The 20,642-nt window shown below is 38.6% G+C and overlaps 1 protein-coding gene across 1 annotated transcript in view; it reads right to left on the reverse strand.

Annotated features, from left to right (window-relative positions):
• spartin overlaps nucleotides 1–20,642 on the reverse strand; it is a 93,463-nt gene that overhangs the window by 29,898 nt on the left and 42,923 nt on the right. Inside the window, exons 4-5 of the mRNA XM_090393449.1 lie at nucleotides 7,184–7,357; nucleotides 45–135 (exon numbers count right to left, since the gene is read on the reverse strand). Of these exons, the coding sequence (XP_090249575.1) occupies nucleotides 45–135; nucleotides 7,184–7,357 (265 nt within the window). The remainder of the gene's footprint in view (nucleotides 1–44; nucleotides 136–7,183; nucleotides 7,358–20,642) is intronic.

Genomic DNA, 20,642 nt, shown 5'->3' on the forward strand with positions numbered 1-20,642 from the left:
ACTTCAAGTTGGCAATACTTTAAACATCAATACTGAAAACATACTTGTAATTTACAACTTGAACTGTTTCATTGGCCAGTGCATAGGCTAAGGTTCTTGCAGCAGTCTCAAGACCCATGTAAATAGTTGAAAATCCTAAAAGAACAATAATTCATTATTTTAAATTGGTTTACATTTTTACAAATTCTAAGTTTAATTACAAACTACAATGATTAATCAATTATTCAACCTCCAAATAACCAAACCCTTAGTAATCATCCCCTTAATGAGTTACTGAGAGTTTATTTTTCACTTGTTTAGACTATAATAAGTTTACTTTAATCCTTTATCCAAGTGTGAGCAAACAATGTTTGCGCCTGAAAGTATCTTCAGGACTGGGGTAAGGTAGTAACAACACCGGGCAATTTGTTGCAAAGGTGGAGAAAGATCTCATCACTCCTATCTTAGCATCTCCCATAATGCAAAGCACATCTCCTTGCAGATATGTGTAATGCTATGCATTAAGGCAAGAGCCACTACCCATACTGGTTTCGACCTTTATTGAGGTCTCGTCAGTGGGCCTGGCTCCCACTGACGAGACCTCAATAAAGAGAAGGAGATGTGTTTTGCATTATGGGAGATACTGAGATAAGAGTAATGAGATCTTTCTCCACCTTTGCAACGAATTGCCTGGTGTTGTACTACTTTACCCCAGTCCTGAAGATACTTTCAGGAGCAAACTTTGTTTGCTCACACTTGGATAAAGGATTAAACTAAACTTATTATAGTCTAACCAAGTGAAAAATAAACTCTCAACATCTTTCTCTGAATCTGAAGTAATTCAATAATAAGGTTGTACACCCTTTTGCCTCTGCCTTGGTGTCTCCACTACTGGGCCTCGCTCTCACTGATGAGACCTCAATAAAGGTCGAAACCAGTATGAGTAGTGGCTCTTGCCTTAATGCATAGCATTACACATATCCACAAGGAGACATGCTTTGCATTATGGGAGATACTGAGATAGGAGTGATGAGAATTTTCTCCACCTTTGCAACGAGTTGCCCGGTGTTGTACCACCTTACCCCAGTCCTGAAGATACTTTCAGGCGCAAACTTTGTTTGCTCACACTTGGATAAAGGATTAAACTAAACTTATTATAATGGGTTACTGTTTGAACTCACTTTTGCATCTGTACCTAAGTGATTTCCCAACACAACTGGATAATTTGAGCGATTGATTACTATAGTCTTATGAAGATTTCTGCTAAAAAATATGCTTTTTTATGGTGTCAAGTTTTACCACAAACGAATTTATGTCCAGTGGTAATCACTGGTCATAATCCCAGCCACAAAAGTTGTAAATCTACACAGTCAGCAACCTGATCCATTTGAAGCAGTACTCATCTGATCACTGAAGTAAAGCAAATCTGAGCCCGGTTAGTATTTGGGAAAGTGACCATATGGAAATACTAGGTGCTTTTGACAAGGTTTTCAAGGGAATGAAGATATACTGAAGAGGATCCAGAGATCACTGACATGTCCCTCCAACAGCTAGTCGAAAACTTATCTATGCTGATGACATAACTATCTCCATCCAAGATAGTACCTTTCAAGGCCTTGAGGAAATACTGAGCAAAGATCAGAGCTCACTACAAAATTACTTTGACAGCTGGAGACTATCTCCTAATCCCAGCAAAACTGTTGTTTCTGCTTTCCACCTAAATAATCACGAGGCTCATAGAAAACTAAATATATATTTCTGCAACAGGACTCTAATCCATGAAAGTAGCCCTTGTTACCTTGGTGTCACACTTGACCATAGTCTAACTTACCAAAAACAATTAGAAAAAACTAAATTAAAGATTACTTAAATTAAGGGGATATTAAATCCCGCATAGTTTTAAAACCGAATAAGAAACTCAAAGATCGGAATCAGAGAGTTTCTTGCCGAATATAGTAAACTATAAAGTATCGGCGACACTAGCGTTAGCCAATGCAAGTGATCCTAGTATGTAGTACAATACCGGGCAACTCGTTGCAATGGTGGAGGAAGTTCAGATCGCTATTCTTAGGTATTTTCCATAATGTAAAAACACATTTCCTAGGAAATGTATGCTGTTATTACATTATGGAGGGAGGTCACAACCCAGACTGGTTTCAGCCTTTTTTGAGGCTTCTCAATGCTACTCACTGATGAAGCCTCAAAAAAGGCTGAAACCGGTCTGGGTAGTGACCTCCCTCCATAATGTAATAACAGCATACATTTCCTAGGAAATGTGTTTTTACATTATGGAAAATACCTAAGAATAGCGATCTGAACTTCCTCCACCTTTGCAACGAGTTGCCCGGTATTGTACTATGATCACTTGCATTGGCTAATGCTAGTGTCGCCGATACTTTATAGTTTACTATATTCGGCAATAAACTCTCTGATTCTGATCTTTGAGTTTCTTATTCGGTTTTAAAACTATGCGGGATTTAATATCCCCTTAATTTAAGTAATGTTTTCATTGCCGAAATGAAGCTTATTAGCTCTTTATACTTAAGTAACTAAATTAAAGATATCTGCCAGGAACAACATCATAAACTAGCTGACAGGCGCAACTTGGAGTTGTAATACTTCGACTCTTAGAACAGCAGCCCTGGCTCTAGTTTCCCTGTTGTGGAGTACTGTTCACCAGTTTGGAACCAAAGTCACCACACAACTGTCGTGGACACATCACTTAACATAACAATGAGAACCATCTATAGTACTTATGATCTACTCCTCTCCTAGGATTACCTGTTCTTTCCCATATCACTCTTTCATGCTTCAGAAAAGAAGAAGCCATCATCAGAAATAACATGTATTTCCCATACATCGAGATGTTTCTTCACCTTCAGCACACTGCCTTGCCTCCAGATCTCCAATATGACTTGTGGAATCACCAGATGATGGTGATTCTCCCATGACTGGTGGAGAAGACTGGAATGAACTATAAACAAATACTTGATCACAAATTCAACTATCAATTATTAGGACTGGACAAAGTCGATGTGCCCACTTATTACATCTGTGTGGAATTCATCCTTTTGCATTCCAGACTATGCAGACTATGCATCATATCACTGATGACTGTCCCCATATGCTCCTTCCCTTGAGGCTTCAGGAACTTGCATTTACTCTCAGATATTGATATCAACTGGTTAACTGAATTGTCAGTCTGTATATAGTTTTGCTAAATAATTTCTTGTATTTCCCCCCACCCCACATATACACACTACCACGTGCTAAATAAATAAATAGTGTGATGAACTTGCCTGACAGTAGAACTTCCTGCAATGCATATTTTAACTCCATGGACTAATTGTAGTAAAACAGTATATTAATAATAGTTAACAATAATGTTTGTACTATGAATGAGTTAAGCATTAGATAATTTGGTTCTCCTGATCTAGACACAATATGTTGAATGTTAAGTCACTTCAGGTCTCTGATAAGCATAACTGCAGTGTTCTTATAATTCTTTCTTTTAGAGTTACACAGTGATCAGCATTCATTTTAAAAATTTACGGAATTTATAACCGTGTTAAAAAAAAACCTTTTTTTTATTATCCCAACACAAAAACTAGGTGTCATCAACACGCTAAAAAACAGAGTGCAGACGATCTGTTCCAACGAACAGGCACTAAAAGACAAATTTAAAATTATCTTTAATACTTTCCAAAAAAACGGATACAGCCGAAACACTAGTAACAAAGTTCTCTACAAAACCTCAATAAGAAACAAAGACAAACCAGACTACAATAAAACTATAATCATTCCCTACATTAAAGGAACATCAGACAAAATAAACAAAGTACTACGAAAATACAACCTCAAAGCCACCTTTAAACCTCCTGCAAAATTAAAAAGCTTACTCAACTCATCCAAAGACCCACTCCCTCCACTAGCCCACCCTGGAGTACACTGGATTTATTGTACTTGCAACATACCATATATAGGAGAAACAGGATGCACAATTCCTATCAGACAAAAAGAACATAAATGACACATTAAATATGATAATTATGGTGAAGCTGATCATGCCCTGAATTCCTTACACAGAATTGACTGGAAAAACACTAGTTGTCTCATCGCACTAAAACATGGGATGAACGAAAATTCAAGGAAGCATGTGAGATTATTATCAATCACCCCAATCTGAACAATAATGATGGTCTAAAATTCCCAAACATATGAAAGGTATATATTTGACCCACGGAACATTCCTCACTAAGAACAACTATAAACAGGACTGTAGAAAATCCAGTATCTTAAAAGCAAAAATAAGAATTGTAACACTAAAAATAGGACATCATTGTTTCTGAAAGAATGTTTATTCCTGTCATCGTAAATAGAATTTAGCTTGATGTAATTCCCCACCCCCACTAGAGGTCATGCCAGCAGAATAACATGTGATCAAATCATTGTTTCTTTAGCTTACAATTAATAATGTAACTCAGCTTGTCTTGTATATTGATGTATGCTCCAGATGATGATCTTGATGTGAAGATCAAAACGTCGGGATAATGAAAATGTTTTTTTAACACGGTTGTAAATTCCATATATTTTTAAAATGTTCTTATAATTCATCTACCAGTTAAAGATATTCAAATATTTATGCACCAGACAGAATTCAAATCCACAGCCTCTCAGCTGGGAAATAGATATGCTATCCACTCAAGCAACATTGCCACAAACAATAATACCAACACCAGTTGGCTATAAGTGTTGAACACCTTAAAGTTCAATGAACCTTAAATGAAAATGAACCTAAAGTTGTTGTTCATTTAGTAAATATTTATTAACCCTAGACCACTGGTATATCATAAAAATTAAGAAGGCAAATCACATTACTCATTTTTTTTTATTACTTCTGTCAGAGTTTTGAGGGTTGAAACTCCTAATACTTTAATATTTAAGTAGTATAGAAATAGAAGATACGACACAACATAAATTTAAAAAAAATGAATTTTATTAATTAGGAAAAGATTTTTGGAAAATTTTCTAGTGTTTTTTCCCTTTTCCTTTGGGGGGGGAAGAGGGGCAACCCCCCAATTTTATATAAAAGCTGTATTTTTATATATAGCTTTGTCTGCAATTAATCTTAACATTACTATTTGGTGCAAAGTATTCCTGTCTCTTCTGAATCCTGCCTATTCATCTTTTAGATTTTCATCCATCAGTCATCTTATTCTTTTTGTTAATATCACAAGTACTTTTCCTATATTACTCTTGAGAGCAACCTGTTCTGCAATTTTTGCAGCCCTTTTAGCTTCCTTTTTGTGAATGGGTATTGAATCGATCTTTTCCATTCTTTTGGTATTTTCTCTTAATCACACAAATTATTAAAACTGGCATATTTTGTCTATCATCATCTTGTCCAAGTTTCAGCATCTTTCGAGTAATCCCATCATTCCCAGGACTTTTATGGTTCTTCAGATGCTCTACTACTTCAACAACTTCATCCCTCAGTATGTCAGTCTCTCCTTCTGTGCTTGGTGGTGATATTCCTTTAATTCATTAATCAATCTTTTTTGGATATCAACACCTATCTCCCTATGTCTTATATAACTCTGAACAGCGTCTTATATAACTCTGAACAGCATCTTGTCTATCTCTCTTCTTGTTCATGAAAATTTCATCCTTTTCATCTTTTATGGTTCTCTGTTTTGGGTTTCACTTCTTCTTGATGTTTCTGATCATTTTGTATATTTCTCTTTGTTCAATCTTTACCACAGCATTTACTGATATTATCACAATGCTCCTCTAACCACTTTGATTTCTACTCTAACCACTTCATTATATTTTGCCTTTGTGGCATCATGTTGCATCAGATTTCAATCACGTTTCATTTTTTAATCCACATTCTTTACTTCTGTGCATTTTGTTTCTATGCTGTTCTTCCATTTCCACAGAAATATCTTTCCTAATATTTAATGCTCATTAAAGATTATGCTCATGAAGAGAAGAGTGCCCATAAATTTTTATGAACTTAGAATGAATTTCTTTTGGGGTTAAACCTTTTACAAAGAATTTTATAACTGTACGATACTCAATTTTATCCATTTCGAGGGATACAGACAATGCTTTTGCTTCAGACAGCTGTATAAAACAAACTACTTCATAGAATGACTTGCAATTTCACATGAATGTTTATGACAGATGTACCAACTTAGAAAAAAAAAATCTTGCCGATAGTGTTGCCATCTATGGTTGAGAACTTTTCAGATCACCCACATATTTATTTGCATATCAGACCTTGGACTGTGTGGGTTACAAGACCTACAGCACATAAGTACCATAACCATGGTTAATGCCACATTGCCTCTGAAGAAGGAAAGTGTGATCCATATACTGTAGATGATGAATAAGAGTGGAAATAGTACAGGCTTGTCTTACATCTCATTTCACATCAAACAATCTTCAATTCTACTGCAGACTTACAACTTAAATACAGGCTATATATTGCTTTGTATAATGTTTTCCATTTATACCATATATTTATAGGATTTTGAATAAATTTCCTCTTGGCATTTTATCATGTGCTTTTTTCAGATCTACAAAACTCAAGTACAGATGATCCTTATTATATTACCATGACCTCTTGACTGTCTTAAAAATAAAAATATGATCCTGGCAACTCCTATTTAGCCTGAATTCAGGATGAAACTTGTTCTTCAGTTTTTTTTCTTCTCATAGCCTTCATAAGTTTAAGATATTTCTATAAATTTATACTATAATGTAATCACTCAACCAAATACATAAAACTTATGGTGAGACCTTATCTACTGCTGTGTGATAGCATGACTGTTAGATGCCTATTAGTTATTTATTAGAAATATGGGGAGATTGCCAGCTGAAATTAAGAAATCATTTTGTAAACTGCTGATAAAGTATTAACTTAACCATTCTAACAGCTACCTTTATTTTCTACAGCAGCATGTATAAAATAACATGACTCACTAGTTATTTATCAATTACTGTCAACTTCAGCCACATACACATCCCACCCCCCTATTAATAATGCATTCATATTGCACAACAACAAGGCGCCTCTCTCTCTCTCTCTCAAAAAGCATGGCTAAGTTATTACTGGTAGTAAAAAACAGAACATTGATCAAATTAATACTATTATAAGAAAAAGAATGTTCAATTAATAATATAAAAAGTAATTTGTTACCTTGAACACTTCCTGCAGCTACAGTCATCACATTATGAATTTTTGCCTGTGAATCTACTTGATCTTCACTCATTGCTCTTGACAATATTCTAGTCCCCTGTTCACATACATGTGGTGCCACAAATTTAGCTAGTTGAATTGTCATTTCTCCAAGCTTGTTCACTATACATGAAATAATTATTCATTTATTACTAGTAATCAAAACCTGATAGAATTCAATCATGACACATGAAATAATGTCCATATTGAAAATGGACATTAAAAGTCAAGAATATTCCAATTAATATATTATAATTCTATTTACCTTTGCTTATGGCTATCAGGGGAAGGGATAAGAGTGTTTCATAAATTGATTACAAGGATATGGGAGAACAGGATCATGGCCTAAATCAGGGTTTCTCAAACTGTGTTCCGTGAGAAGTTCTGGAATTTGTCATTTTAGTTTTCTAAGCACTTTTCACGAATAAATATTTTATAGTAAAAATATTCTGAGGAGAACAATATTTGTGAATATGTCAAAAAGCTCAGACCCAGAACGCCTAATAACATCTGTGTATCATTAATTTTCACACATCGAAACCTTTCAACATTTGGGAAAGGGAATATCGCTGTTTATGACGGGTCATAAAAATTGCCTGCAAGCAGATTATAACAATGGCGGCATATCCTCTATTCTCAAAACTGAAGGAAATGACATCTGTGTAGCAAATGTCAGTGACCAAGTGGCATATTTTTAAACATTTTTTTATTTACATTTTTCATTTTACAAGTTGAGTAAGCTTTTTAATTTTGCAGGAGGTTTAAAGGTGGCTTTGAAGTTGTATTTCTGTAGTATTCAGTTTATTTTATCTGATGTTCCTTTAATGTAAGGAATGATTATAGTTTTATTGTAGTCTGTTTATCTTTGTTTTTTGTTGAGGTCTTGTAGAGAATTTTGTTAATAGTTTTGGCTGTAACCATTTTTAAGAAAAGTATTGCTGTAACTTTAAATTTGTCTTTCAGTGCTTGTTCATTGGAGCAGATCTTCAAAGCCCAGTTTTTTAGAGTATTAATGACATCTAGTTTTTGTGTTGAGTGGTGATAGGAGTTCATGTGTATATATGTGTCGGTTTCCAGTAAACAGTGAAGGAAAATCTACCAGAAGGAAGACATGTGACAAATGTATCTAGAAACGAAAGTGTGTTCTGTTTTTCAATCTCAATTGTGAACTGTATGCCTTTGTGTTGTTTAGGTGGCTAAAGAAAGTGTCTAGTGTCTGGCGGCTATGGGGCCAGATTGCAAAAACATTGTCAACGTATCTAAGCCACACTTTGGGTTTGAAAGAATCTAGAGAGAAGAATCTAGAATCTAGAAAAAAGAGAAGAATCTAGAGCATGTTGCTTCAAATGTTCCATATAAAAGTTAGCAATGGGGGGGGGGGGGGGATAATGGTGAGCCCTTGGCTGTGCAGTCTTTTTGTAGGTAGAAAGCGTTTTGCCATGCAAAATAACCAGAACGTAATACATGTGCAAATGTTTACATCACACCAAAACATGGTATGAATGCAAATTTAAGGAAGCCTGTGAGATTCTTATCAACCACCCCAATCTGAACAATAACAATGGTCTAAAAGGGGCAGTTCCATGGAGGGCAGAATTGGAAAGCCAGGATATCATCAGTGCTTAGGAAATTGTGAAAGAATATTTGTTAGCAGCAATAGTAAGCTGTATTCCACGAGTGAAGAAGAGGACACAATTTGATGTAAAGTGGATGACAAACGGTATCAAACACGAACTGCAGTTGAAAAAGAGATTGAGAGGGGGTGGAGGTCAGATACACAAAGAATAAAAGACGCAGGCCAGGAGAGTGACCAGAATGGTGAGGAAGGCAAAACTGGAATATGAGAAGAGATTGGCACTAAGATCCAAAGAAAATCCTAGGGAATTTTTTAGCTATGTGGCCAGTAGGCAAAGAAACGATTGTGAAAGAATGACGTTGTGGGATAAAAATGGGAATAGAGTGATTGATGCAGAATACATAGTGCAGTTGTCAATGAGCACTTTATTGGAGTATTTCATCCTGGAGGAGGTTTTAATACTAGAGGGATAGGGCAGGTTCAGGGTTTAGAGGTGCAAGAGGAGAGTATGTTCCGAATATTGAGTACTCTGGATACCAGTAAAAAAGCTGTTGGACTGGATGGTATTTCAGCATGGATTTTGAGAGAATGTGCTAAAGAACCGACAATTACGTTGACCTGGCTTTTCAATAAAAGTCTAGCTGCGAGAAAGGTACCCAGGGAATGGAAGGAAGGTAAGATAGTGCCGCTGCATAAGGGTGGTAGCAGACTGGAAGTGTCTAATTATAGACCTGTTTGTGTGTCATCAGTAGTTAAGGTCTTGGAGAAATTAGTGAGGGACTATATACAGCGTTGGGCAGATGAGAGTAATGTTATCTGCGAGAATCAACATGAATTTGTTAAGGGACGCTCTTGCTTTAGTAATATGATTGCCTTTTATAATAAAGTGACAAGAGCAGTTGATGAGGGAAAGGCATATACTGCCATTTTTTTTTTATTTTGCAAAGGTGTTTGACATGGTGCCACATGATAAGCTGATATTTAAGTTGCAGCACATGGGTTTAAATGTCGGATTAGTCAAATGGATTCAGGATTGGCTGACTGATAGGTATCAGAGAGCTGGGTATGGTGGGGCAAAATAAAGGAGGCAGAAGGTTACAAGTGGGGTCCCACAGGGCTAAGTACTGGGACCTGTATTGTTTAACTTTTATATCAATGATATTGTCAATGGATTGCAAGGGGAAGGGGACACTCAGTTGTTTGCGGATGATGTGAAGCTGTGAAGGGTTATCAGTAATAGTGCAGATGTGGCAGCCCTGCAAGAGGATTTGAATAAACTAGACAGATGGGCAAATGAATGGGAGTATCGGTTCAATGTAGCAAAATGTAGTCTTGAGGGTTTGGGATCCATCAATGGGAGGATGCATACTCGATTGGAGGAGCTGTACTGGCAGAGGTAGGGGAGACAAGAGATCTGGGGGTGATGATCAATAGAATACTGAAATTCAGGGAGCATATTGCAAAGGTAGTGAGGGTAACTCAGAGGATTGCTGCAATACTCAGAAGGAGTATTTTTTATTTCTGCTGACCTTCAGAAATAAAAGAGTTATCATTCCGTTGTATAAGACTCTGATCAGACCACACTTAGACTATTGTTCTTAGATTTGGTCCCTAGAATTTGAAGGGGATAAACTGACTGTGGAACAGGTCAGGGCCGGTCCGAGAGTATCTAAATTTTCTTTGCCCCTAGGCAAAGAAAATTTAGATGCCCCCTAATACATTGTCTCTCTATATATATTATGTCATACTCACACAAGCACACGTACACCTACACATGTGGATATTTATAAAAATAATATCATTATGAACATTAAAAAAATTTCTTAATCAAAACCAATACATTTGTATACATATATGATTACTCCTAATATCTGTATAGCAAGAAAATTATTACATCTTAAATACAAAAATTATGAAAAATTAATCTTTAGGGCTTTTGCTTTGGCAAAGTTTTGAATTAATTCATCTATATTGATTGTAGATGCAATTTCATGCTCTATAGATATTGTTTCTAGACCAGTGAGTCGTTCCTGAGCCATTGTAGAGTGAGTGTAAGTTTTTGTAAGTTTTAATTTCGAGAAACTTAATTAATTTCCAGGATAGCCCAAAACCCCCCCCCACTTCCCCCCCCCACCCCCCCCCCCCCCCACCCCCCCCCCCCCCCACCCCCCCCCCCCCCCACCCCCCCCCCCCCCCACCCCCCCCCCCCCCCACCCCCCCCCCCCCCCACCCCCCCCCCCCCCCACCCCCCCCCCCCCCCACCCCCCCCCCCCCCCACCCCCCCCCCCCCCCACCCCCCCCCCCCCCCACCCCCCCCCCCCCCCACCCCCCCCCCCCCCCACCCCCCCCCCCCCCCACCCCCCCCCCCCCCCACCCCCCCCCCCCCCCACCCCCCCCCCCCCCCACCCCCCCCCCCCCCCACCCCCCCCCCCCCCCACCCCCCCCCCCCCCCACCCCCCCCCCCCCCCACCCCCCCCCCCCCCCACCCCCCCCCCCCCCCACCCCCCCCCCCCCCCACCCCCCCCCCCCCCCACCCCCCCCCCCCCCCACCCCCCCCCCCCCCCACCCCCCCCCCCCCCCACCCCCCCCCCCCCCCACCCCCCCCCCCCCCCACCCCCCCCCAAGAGTGGCTTTAGTAATAAAGAGAAGGCACAATGCAGAAAAGATGATAGTTATGGTGGTTGCAAATGATCTGAGTGGCAGTATAAATCAGGTAGCAAAGGATTTAAGAACATTGTTAGATATCGTGAAGAAAAAAAGTATCAGTGGGAGAATAGTGTGTGTGTGTGTGTGCTGCCTCGTTTTGACAATTATGAGTTTAGTAGATGAGCAATGATAATGAATGATATGATTGCAAGAATGTGCAAAAAAAAAAAAAAAAGGTCTGGAATTTGTTGATGTCTGGAGTGTGTTTGAAGGCAAAAGACAGCTGTATGCAAGAGATGGGTTGCATCTGAACATGGAAGGTCATAAGCGATTGAAGTTACTGTTTTCTGAACAAGTTGAAGTAATTGGGCAGGGAAACTAAAATTGAAAAGGTTGAGTGTAAGAGGGAGAAACTTAAGCAGTGATTGTATAATTGTTGATCATTATTCGTGGAATAAATTGCAGAATAGAGGGGATAAAAATCAGCATGGGACTACTAAAATTAGTGACATGTATATCAGTTTTAAAGCTGGTACAAGAACTAAAGGGAATCTGCAATTTTTGTATACAAATACAAGCATTCAAAATAAGAGGGAAGAATTTTTGGCATTAGTCAGTGCAATCTCACCAAAAGTTGTAGGCATTAGTGAAACTTGGCTGTCAGCAGATGTGGTCACTGGAATTGAATGTGATGGGTACAGTATTTTCAGGGAGGATAGAGAAGATAAAAAGGGGGAGTACTGTTGATGACATATGATGATAGACATGTGAATGATAGTACATTTGAGGTGATCTGGTGTGAAATAGTGACCAATGCAACCAAATATATAGTTAGATGCTGCTATAGGCCAGGGGGGGGGGTATAGGGATGATATTGAATTCATGCATCAGCAAATTAGTGCAATGAGTGCATGGTTAGTGATTATTATGGGGGATTTTAATTATAGTGATAACAATTGGAAGGAGGAAATATCACATGGCAAAAAGGAAATGGAATTCATACATCTTCTATGAGATAATTACTTGCAACAGCACATAACTGTTTGCACATAAGTAAGATATCATCATTACCTCCAATTGGTGAGAGCAAATATGTGGTATTGACTTGGGAGGTTGCAAAATTTGTGGATTTCTCTCTTAAGAAGGGGTATATATGGAACCACAGGTTAGGCAATTATAACAAGCTTCAGAGTGAGCTTGCAGCAGTCCCATGGCAGAATATATTGCAGGAGAAAGATATTAGCAATGCATGGGATAAAATCAGTGGGTATCTGAGGAAGGCAATATCAGATTGTGTCCCTATGGTCAGGAAGACAAACAAGGTAGGTGTTAGGTGGATGAGTAGTAGTATCAAGCTTGACACTATATACAAAATATAGTGTCAAGCTGATTTGCAAAAAAAGAAAATGTTATGGAGAATTTACAAGGAGAAAGGCGATCAGTACACCTATGAGCAGTACAAGGCTCAAGCTAGGAAGGTTACCAGCATAGTAAGAAAAGCTAAATCAGATGATGAGAAGACCTTAGCCAAGGAGATTAAGTGCAATCCCAAACAGTTCTTCCGCTATCTGGCAAGTAAAAGGAAGAATGACTTCGGAAGGATAATTTTAGTGGGTGCTGATGGTATCGAGGTGACCAATTCAGATGTAATAGTAGAGTTACTGCGTGATCACTTTTCAAAAGTCTATCACTCAAGTGAGAATATCTCTTTACCTGTAGCAATAACTAATGTGAGAATTGAAGTTAAGAAATCAGAGGTACTTAGTATATTGCAAAATTTAAATGTGAACACTGCTGTAGGTTTAGATGGAATATCAGCTCTGGTATTGCGTGAATGTGCAAAGGAATGTGCAGGCAGATACATTCACCAACAATCCCACCACCTCTCCTCACAACAATATGGAGTCACTAAGACAATACACAACAGGGCTAAACTTATCTGCTCAAATGACAATGCCCTAACCACAGAACTAAACCACATTCTCAACACTTTCTCAGCCAATGGCTACCCCCCAAAAAAATCCAAAAAATATTGAAACCAGTAAAGCACAACCCCCCCCCCATCTCAAAACAAGGATTACTCTAAATCCATCATCATACTCTCTATCCGAGACACCTCGGAAAAAATTGCAAAAATCCTAAAAAAACATGACTTAACTTCTTGTTACAGACCATATAAAAAATTGGCATCCCTTATCCGCTCTACTAAAGACCAACCTCCCCCCCCCCCAGACCTACCTGGTGTATACCAGGTCCCTTGCAGCTGTAAGCTGTCCTACTTTGACCAAACAGGCAGGACAGCAAATATCAGAATTTCAGAACACAAGGACTACATCCGGTTTCACCAATGCAGCCACTCTGGTCTTGCTGACCAGAGTGGCTGTAATTACCTGCCATAGAATACGGTGGAAGAAAGCCAAGATAATACACCGTAGTAAATACAAGTATGAAAGGCTTTTAATGGAATCAGCTTCGACCCTAAGAAACAATCCGAACCTCAAGAAATTTGGCTGCATGAGACCGCCTCAAATTTGGGAAACCTACATCAGAAGACCTTCAGCCCAATCGCCCAAGAATACCAACATTGCCTGCTAGGGAGCACCAACAGGACTTTAGGAGAAATAATAGCTTCCTGCTTCTTCCTTATTTACTGTTTGTTGTGCCTGCATGCACGTGTCTTGTTCTTAAGTTTCTTGAAAATGACAACGTGATGTTGCCGAAATATTGAAGTATATTATCCAAAATTTATTTTAATGTATATCCTAGTGACGTTGTAATTTCCTTAAATTACTTAGTTAAAAATGCATAACCAACGTCTAAAAACCTTTCCATGAGAATGTGCAAAGGAATTGTCAACTCCTCTTACTTGGTTATTTAACTTAAGTTTGAACTCTATTATGGTCCCTAGGAAGTGGAAGGAAGGCAAAGTAGTTCCTTTGCATAAAGGTGGCTCTAAAACTGCGGTAGTTAATAACAGACCAATCACCATCTCAGGAGTGGTGGTGGTAAAAGTATTGGAAAAGTTGGTTAAAAACAAAATTCAAGAATGGGTGGATCAGGATATGATACTCTATAGTGGCCAACATGGTTTTGTTAAAGGTCAATCCTGCCTTAGCAATTTATTAGCTTTTTATAATAGAATGACATCTGAGTTGGACAAAGGAAATGGCTGCACAGTGGTACTTCTGAATTTAGCTAAGGTTTTTTGACAGGATACCCCCATGGAATACTGTTACACAAATTGGAGCAGATAGGGATGCTAAACTGGTGATATGGATAGGAGAATGGCTCAGGGAGAGATACCAGAAGGTGGTGTGGAGGAACTGGGTTCAGGATGAGGCAGGTGACCAGTGTTATGCCTCAGGGCTCTGTGCTTGTGCCATTGTTGTTTAATTTGTACATAAATGATATAGGAAATGGCTTACAGGGAGATAGTCAGTTGTTTGATGATGCAAAGTTGGGTAGCGCAATAAAAAAATCAAGCTGATGTTGAGAGTTTGCAGGATGATTTAAACTGGTAAATTTAAGCTGGTAAAATGAGCAAAAGGAAGTGGATGTCAGTTCAATGTGGAAAAGTGTAAAGTTATGCATTTTGGGATTAAAAGATTACCAGCTGTGTACTACATTGATGGAACGGTACTCCAAGAGACTGATGAGGCTAGGGACTTAGGGGTGTTGGTAGATAGGGAGATGAAGTTCAGGAGACACATTGCTAAGGTGTCCAAGATTGCACATAGGATTACTTGGTTATTGAGGAACACACTAACATCCAGAGATAAAGAGGTTATTAATCCCCTTTATAAAGTGTTGATACTTGCACATTTGAATTACTGTGCTCAGGTCTGGTGACCTGGATTCCTTGGAGATGAGTAGGTTGTGGAAAGGGTTCAGAGGAGAGTGACTAAGTTGGTGAGTGATGTAAAAAATGCTCTCTACATTGATAGATTGAGAGTTTGTGGATTACAGAGGTTGGTTGATAAGCAGAAAAGAGGGGATATGATAGGAAACATTTAAATTACTAAAAGATTTTTATAAGATTGATGCAGGGGAAATGTTTCAGCTGTGTGATAGTGATAAAAGAACAAGAGGTCATCCCTGGAAATTAAGGAAAAGTGTGGTTAACAAAGGTGTGGGAACAAGGTTTTTCGCCTGGAGGGTGGTGAATGGAATGCATTGCCTGACTCAGTTGCGAGTTCTTCATCTGTAAATGAATTCAAGAAGAGATATGATAGATATTGTTTTGATAGTTTGGGTCTCCTGCGGTAAGTCTACTGACTCCATGCAGATACCTGTAATAATAATAATGATGATGAAATAAAAATAAATGAAAAAAATGTCTGAAAAACAATCTATAAACCAAGGAATAAGACAGGGATGCTCACTGTCTCCAACACATTTCAATATTCACATTAATGAAACATTAATACAGTGGAACACCTTAAACAATCCAGATATAGATAATAATAAACAAAATAAATAATAGCATATTTATTTTGTTACTCCAGGAAAAAAATTTCCTGGAGTAACAAAATAAATATGCTATTATTTGCAGATGATCAGGTAATAATGTCAGATAAGGAAGAAAATTTACAAAGAGCAATATATAATTTAAACATTATAGTAGAACAGTTTGGATTGAAAATATCCACAGAGAAACTAAAACAATGGCATTTTGTGGAAAAACTCCAATTAGAAGAAAAATAGTTATAATAAAATAATAGAAGAGATAAATACTTTCAGTTATCTTGGATGTGAAATATCATATGAAGAAAAAAAATAAAATATTAAAAACTTCAAAATTTTTACAGATTATAGGCCTGATAAAAGAACACTCAATCCAAATAAAAGACAGGATGTTGTGATGTGCTGCTATATTTACCAATTTTCAGATTGATGCACCAAAGAAGAAGAAGAAGAAGAATCCAAATATAGTACGAAAAGAAACACGCTTGAAAATATACAATACTTTAGCAGTGCCCATATTATTATATGGCCGTGAAATTTGGGCAATAAACAAACAAGATAAATAAAGAATAAAAACAAGTGAAATGAGATTTATGAGAAGAACTGCAAAATACACATCATTATTAGAATTACAAAGAATATTTTAAAAGAACTAAACAATTATAAACAAAAATGGATAGAACATGTAAACTGTTTTACTAAATAGCTTAAGGAAATTACAACGTACAATAGAACATACATTAAAATAAATTTTAATACACTTCCAATATTTCGGCAGCGCCACGTTGCCATTATCATAGGAACTTAAATACAGGACACGTGCATGCAGGCACAACACACAGTACTTCTGATGTAAGTTTCCCAAATTTGGGGCAGTCTCGTGCCACCAAATTTGTTTAGGTTTGGATTGTTTCTTAGGGCTGAGGCTGATTCCATGAATAGCCTTTCATATATTTGAATTTACTACGGTGTATTATCGTGGCTTTCTTCCACTGTATTCTATGGCGGGAATCCAGCGCATGGTCTCCAAGACTATGCGCTGGATTCCCGCCATAGAATACGGATGAAACTGGATGTAGTCCTTGTGTTCTGAAATTCTGATATTAGCTGTCCTGCCTGGGGGGGAGCTTGGTCTTTAGTGGAGCAGATAAGGGATGCCAATTTTTTATATGGTCTGTAAAAAGAAGTTAAGTCATGTATTTTTACGATTTTTGTAATTTTTTTCAGAGATGCCTCGGATATAGGGAATGGTGATGGGTTTAGAGTAATCCTTGTTGAGAATGGGGGGGGGGAGTTGTGGTTTATTGGTTTCAATATGTTTTGGATTTTTTTGGGGGGGGGGGTAGCCATTGGCTAAGAAAGTGTTGAGAATGTGGTTTAGTTCTGTGGTTAGGGCATTGTCATTTGAACAGATAAGTTTAGCCCTGTTAATACACCGTAAAGTCATGATAATACATCGTAGTAAATTCAAATACGAAAGGCTATTCATGGAATCAGCCTTAGCCCTAAGAAACAATCCAAACTTAAACAAATTTGGTTGCATGAGACTGCCCCAAATTTGGGAAACCTACATCAGAAGACCTTCAGCCCAATCGGCCAAGAATACCAACATTTCCCGCTAAGGGGCACCATCAGGACTTTTAAGAGAAAGAATAGCTTCCTGCTTCATTCCTCATTTACTGTTTGTTGTGCCTGCGTGCACTGGCTTGTATTTAAGTTTCTGTGAGAATGGCAACGTGACATTGCCGAAATATTGGAAGTGTATTAAAATTTATTTTAATATATTATTATTATTACTAAGCTGTGTAGGTCAGTGGATGTGGCGTTTGCACACCACCGCGCTTGGCCGCACGAAGGAAGGGTTGGTTTCCAGTCTAGTCGGCGACTAGTGGAAATTTTTCTAAGCCTTTTTTCGACCGGTTCCCGAGTTAGTCGATCTCTGGCACGGGCATGCAGGTTTTTCCTCCCGGAAACTCGGGTTTTTCGTCCTGTAAACTCAAGAAAATCGACCGTAGAACCCACATTATTTCGACATTAAATATATTGTGTTAGGGTCAGGGACCACGAGATGGTGGCACATTTGAGCCGTCTCTCTTCACTGCGTACCGCTTAATTAGTGATAGCCTTGGGCCATTTGTCTCTGATTGGGTACCAGTGGAGATTGAACTGCCCACTCAGTCTCCAAAAGTTAGGTAGGGCTAAATGGCCTCGCCTACTCCCGTTTACGGGAATAAAAAGGCGTTAGCTGATTTTTTTTTTATTATTACTAAACAAGACCTCATGGAGTCAAAGACTCATCTAGGAGGTCCTTTTATCTCACACACATCTCATCATACCGTGTCTTAAACACATTCAAACTCCTTGCAGACACCACACTCTCAGGCAAGGCATTCCAATCACTCACAACTCTGCACGAAAAAAATCTGCCTCTCACTCCCTTACTCACACCCTCTTTATACAGTTTCCAGGGATGACCTCTGGTTCTCCCCTGATCTCCCACTATTCTCTGTAGAACTTCTCCACCATTGATCTTATAATAACCCCTTACCAACTAGTAGGTCTCTATCATATCTCCCCTCTTCCTTCTCTCCACTAGACTCAGCAAATTTCATCTTTTCAATCTTTCCTCATACTCGACATTCCAGAGGTCAGAAACTACCTTAGTCAGTCGCCTTTGGACCCTTTCCAACATCTCTTCATCCTTCTGAAAACCAGGTGACCAAATCTGGGCACAATAGTCCATGTGTGGCCTAATCAAAGCCTTATACAATGGAACAAGAATCTCCCTACTTCTACACATCAGTGTCCTCCGCATCATTCCCAGAAGTCTTTATGTTGTCTTCACAATTTTGGCAATGTGTCCCCTAAATTTTAGATCCTTATCCACTATCACCCCAAGATCTCTTATTTCCTCTACTTCCAACAATATATTCTCACCAAGCATAAATTCTGCATCCCATCTTTGTTTTCCAAATTTTAAAACCTTACATTTTGCAACATTGAACTCACATCCCCCATTTGCTTGCCCAATCACTCAATTTAAAGTCTTCTTGCAAGGCCACAACATCTTCACTACTCTTTATGGTTCGTCCCAACTTTGCATCATCTGCAAATAACTGAATATCTCCATCCAAATCTTCAACTATATCATTAATATAAGAGTTAAATAGTAATGGCCCTAAAACACTGAGGCACTCCACTAGTGACTTTCCTTTTCCTGGATATTGCATCCCCATACACAACTTGTTGATACCTATCAGATAGCCAGTCTCCAACCCAATGCACTAATCTAATATCCAACCCCATCTGCTCTAGTTTGACTGTCAACTTATCATGAGGTACTCTATCAAAAGCTTTTGCAAAATCCAAGTATATTACTGTGTATCCTTCTCCTCTGTCCAAGGAAGCAGTCACTTTATTGTAATAAGTAAGTAGATTACTAAAACATGACCTCCCTTTAGTAAATCCATGCTTTCCATCAAAGATTATACCATTGTTGTCAACCCAACTCTGGATCCTAGTTCTCACAAACTTCTCCAACAACTTAACCACAACACCTGACACACAGATAGGCCTATAGTTTGATGCTTGAGTTCGATCACCTCCTTTATGAAGTGGCACAATCTTGCCCTCCTTCCACTCTTTAGGGACTTGACCAAGTGCAAGACTCAAATTAAAAAAATATGTCAAGGCAGGTGTCAACTCTCTGGCACGTTCCTTCAGAATACGCGGTGATATATTATCAACTCCCACAGCCTTATTTACATCTAGTTTACTCAACTCCCCAAATACCTCTTGCTCACTTACAGTCAGTCTCTCCTCCCCATCATCAACTGCCCTTAATCTCTCCATGAAGTCACTTTCACAAGATTGAAAGATCTTTATGAATTGCTCATTAAGTATCTCCACCACACATTCTGCAACAGCTGTCTTTATACCATTTCCTCCAATCAATGTCATCCTTCCATAATCATTCTTTCTTTTGCTGGCTACATATCGAAAGAACTCCCTAGGATTCTTTTTGGCTTCATTAGCTAACTGCTGTTCATACCTCTCTTTAGCTACTCTCACCAACCAAGTCACCCTCCTTGCATGATCTTTGTAGACCTCATGAAATTGGTTACTTCCACTTCTCTTATGCTGCCTCCACAATGCCCTTTTTCTCTGTATTGCATGCTTAATCTCTTTATTCATCCATCTCACACCTACCTTATTTAACCTTCTCATCCATGGTGTACATTTAGACATTGCATCTACTAAGTAGTTTTTGAAAATCCCCCAAGCTGCATTGATCTCTTTTCCAGCTAACTCCTCATTCCATGCTACACCACCTGTAAGCTGTCTCCTGAGCTCTTCATAATCACCCCCCTTGTAGTTCCACATATACCCTTTTTTCACAGGGGTCCTTGCACTGCTGGCAACCACACAGGTAATCACCTCATGGTCACTTTCACCAACTGGTGGATGATTTGACACCTCATGAATAATTACATCCTCTGATGAGATGACCAAATCCAAGACCCTTAATCCTCGTGTGCCCTCTGTTACATACTGTCTGAGGTAGTTATCCCTCAAAAACATAAGAAACTCATTTTCTTTACTTCCAGTTGCTATCTCTTCATTCCAGTCTATATTGCCATAATTAAAATCACCCATAATGATCAACCTTTTCTTATCTGCTTGGCTTATTTGACAATACATTTCACTATCACCACCATCCACATTACCAAGTCT

This window comes from Typopeltis vanoorti, chromosome 5, assembly GCF_054136105.1.
Source record: "Typopeltis vanoorti isolate ZY-2024b chromosome 5, IOZ_Tvanoo_1.0, whole genome shotgun sequence".
NCBI classification, from domain to species: Eukaryota; Metazoa; Arthropoda; class Arachnida; order Uropygi; family Thelyphonidae; genus Typopeltis; species Typopeltis vanoorti.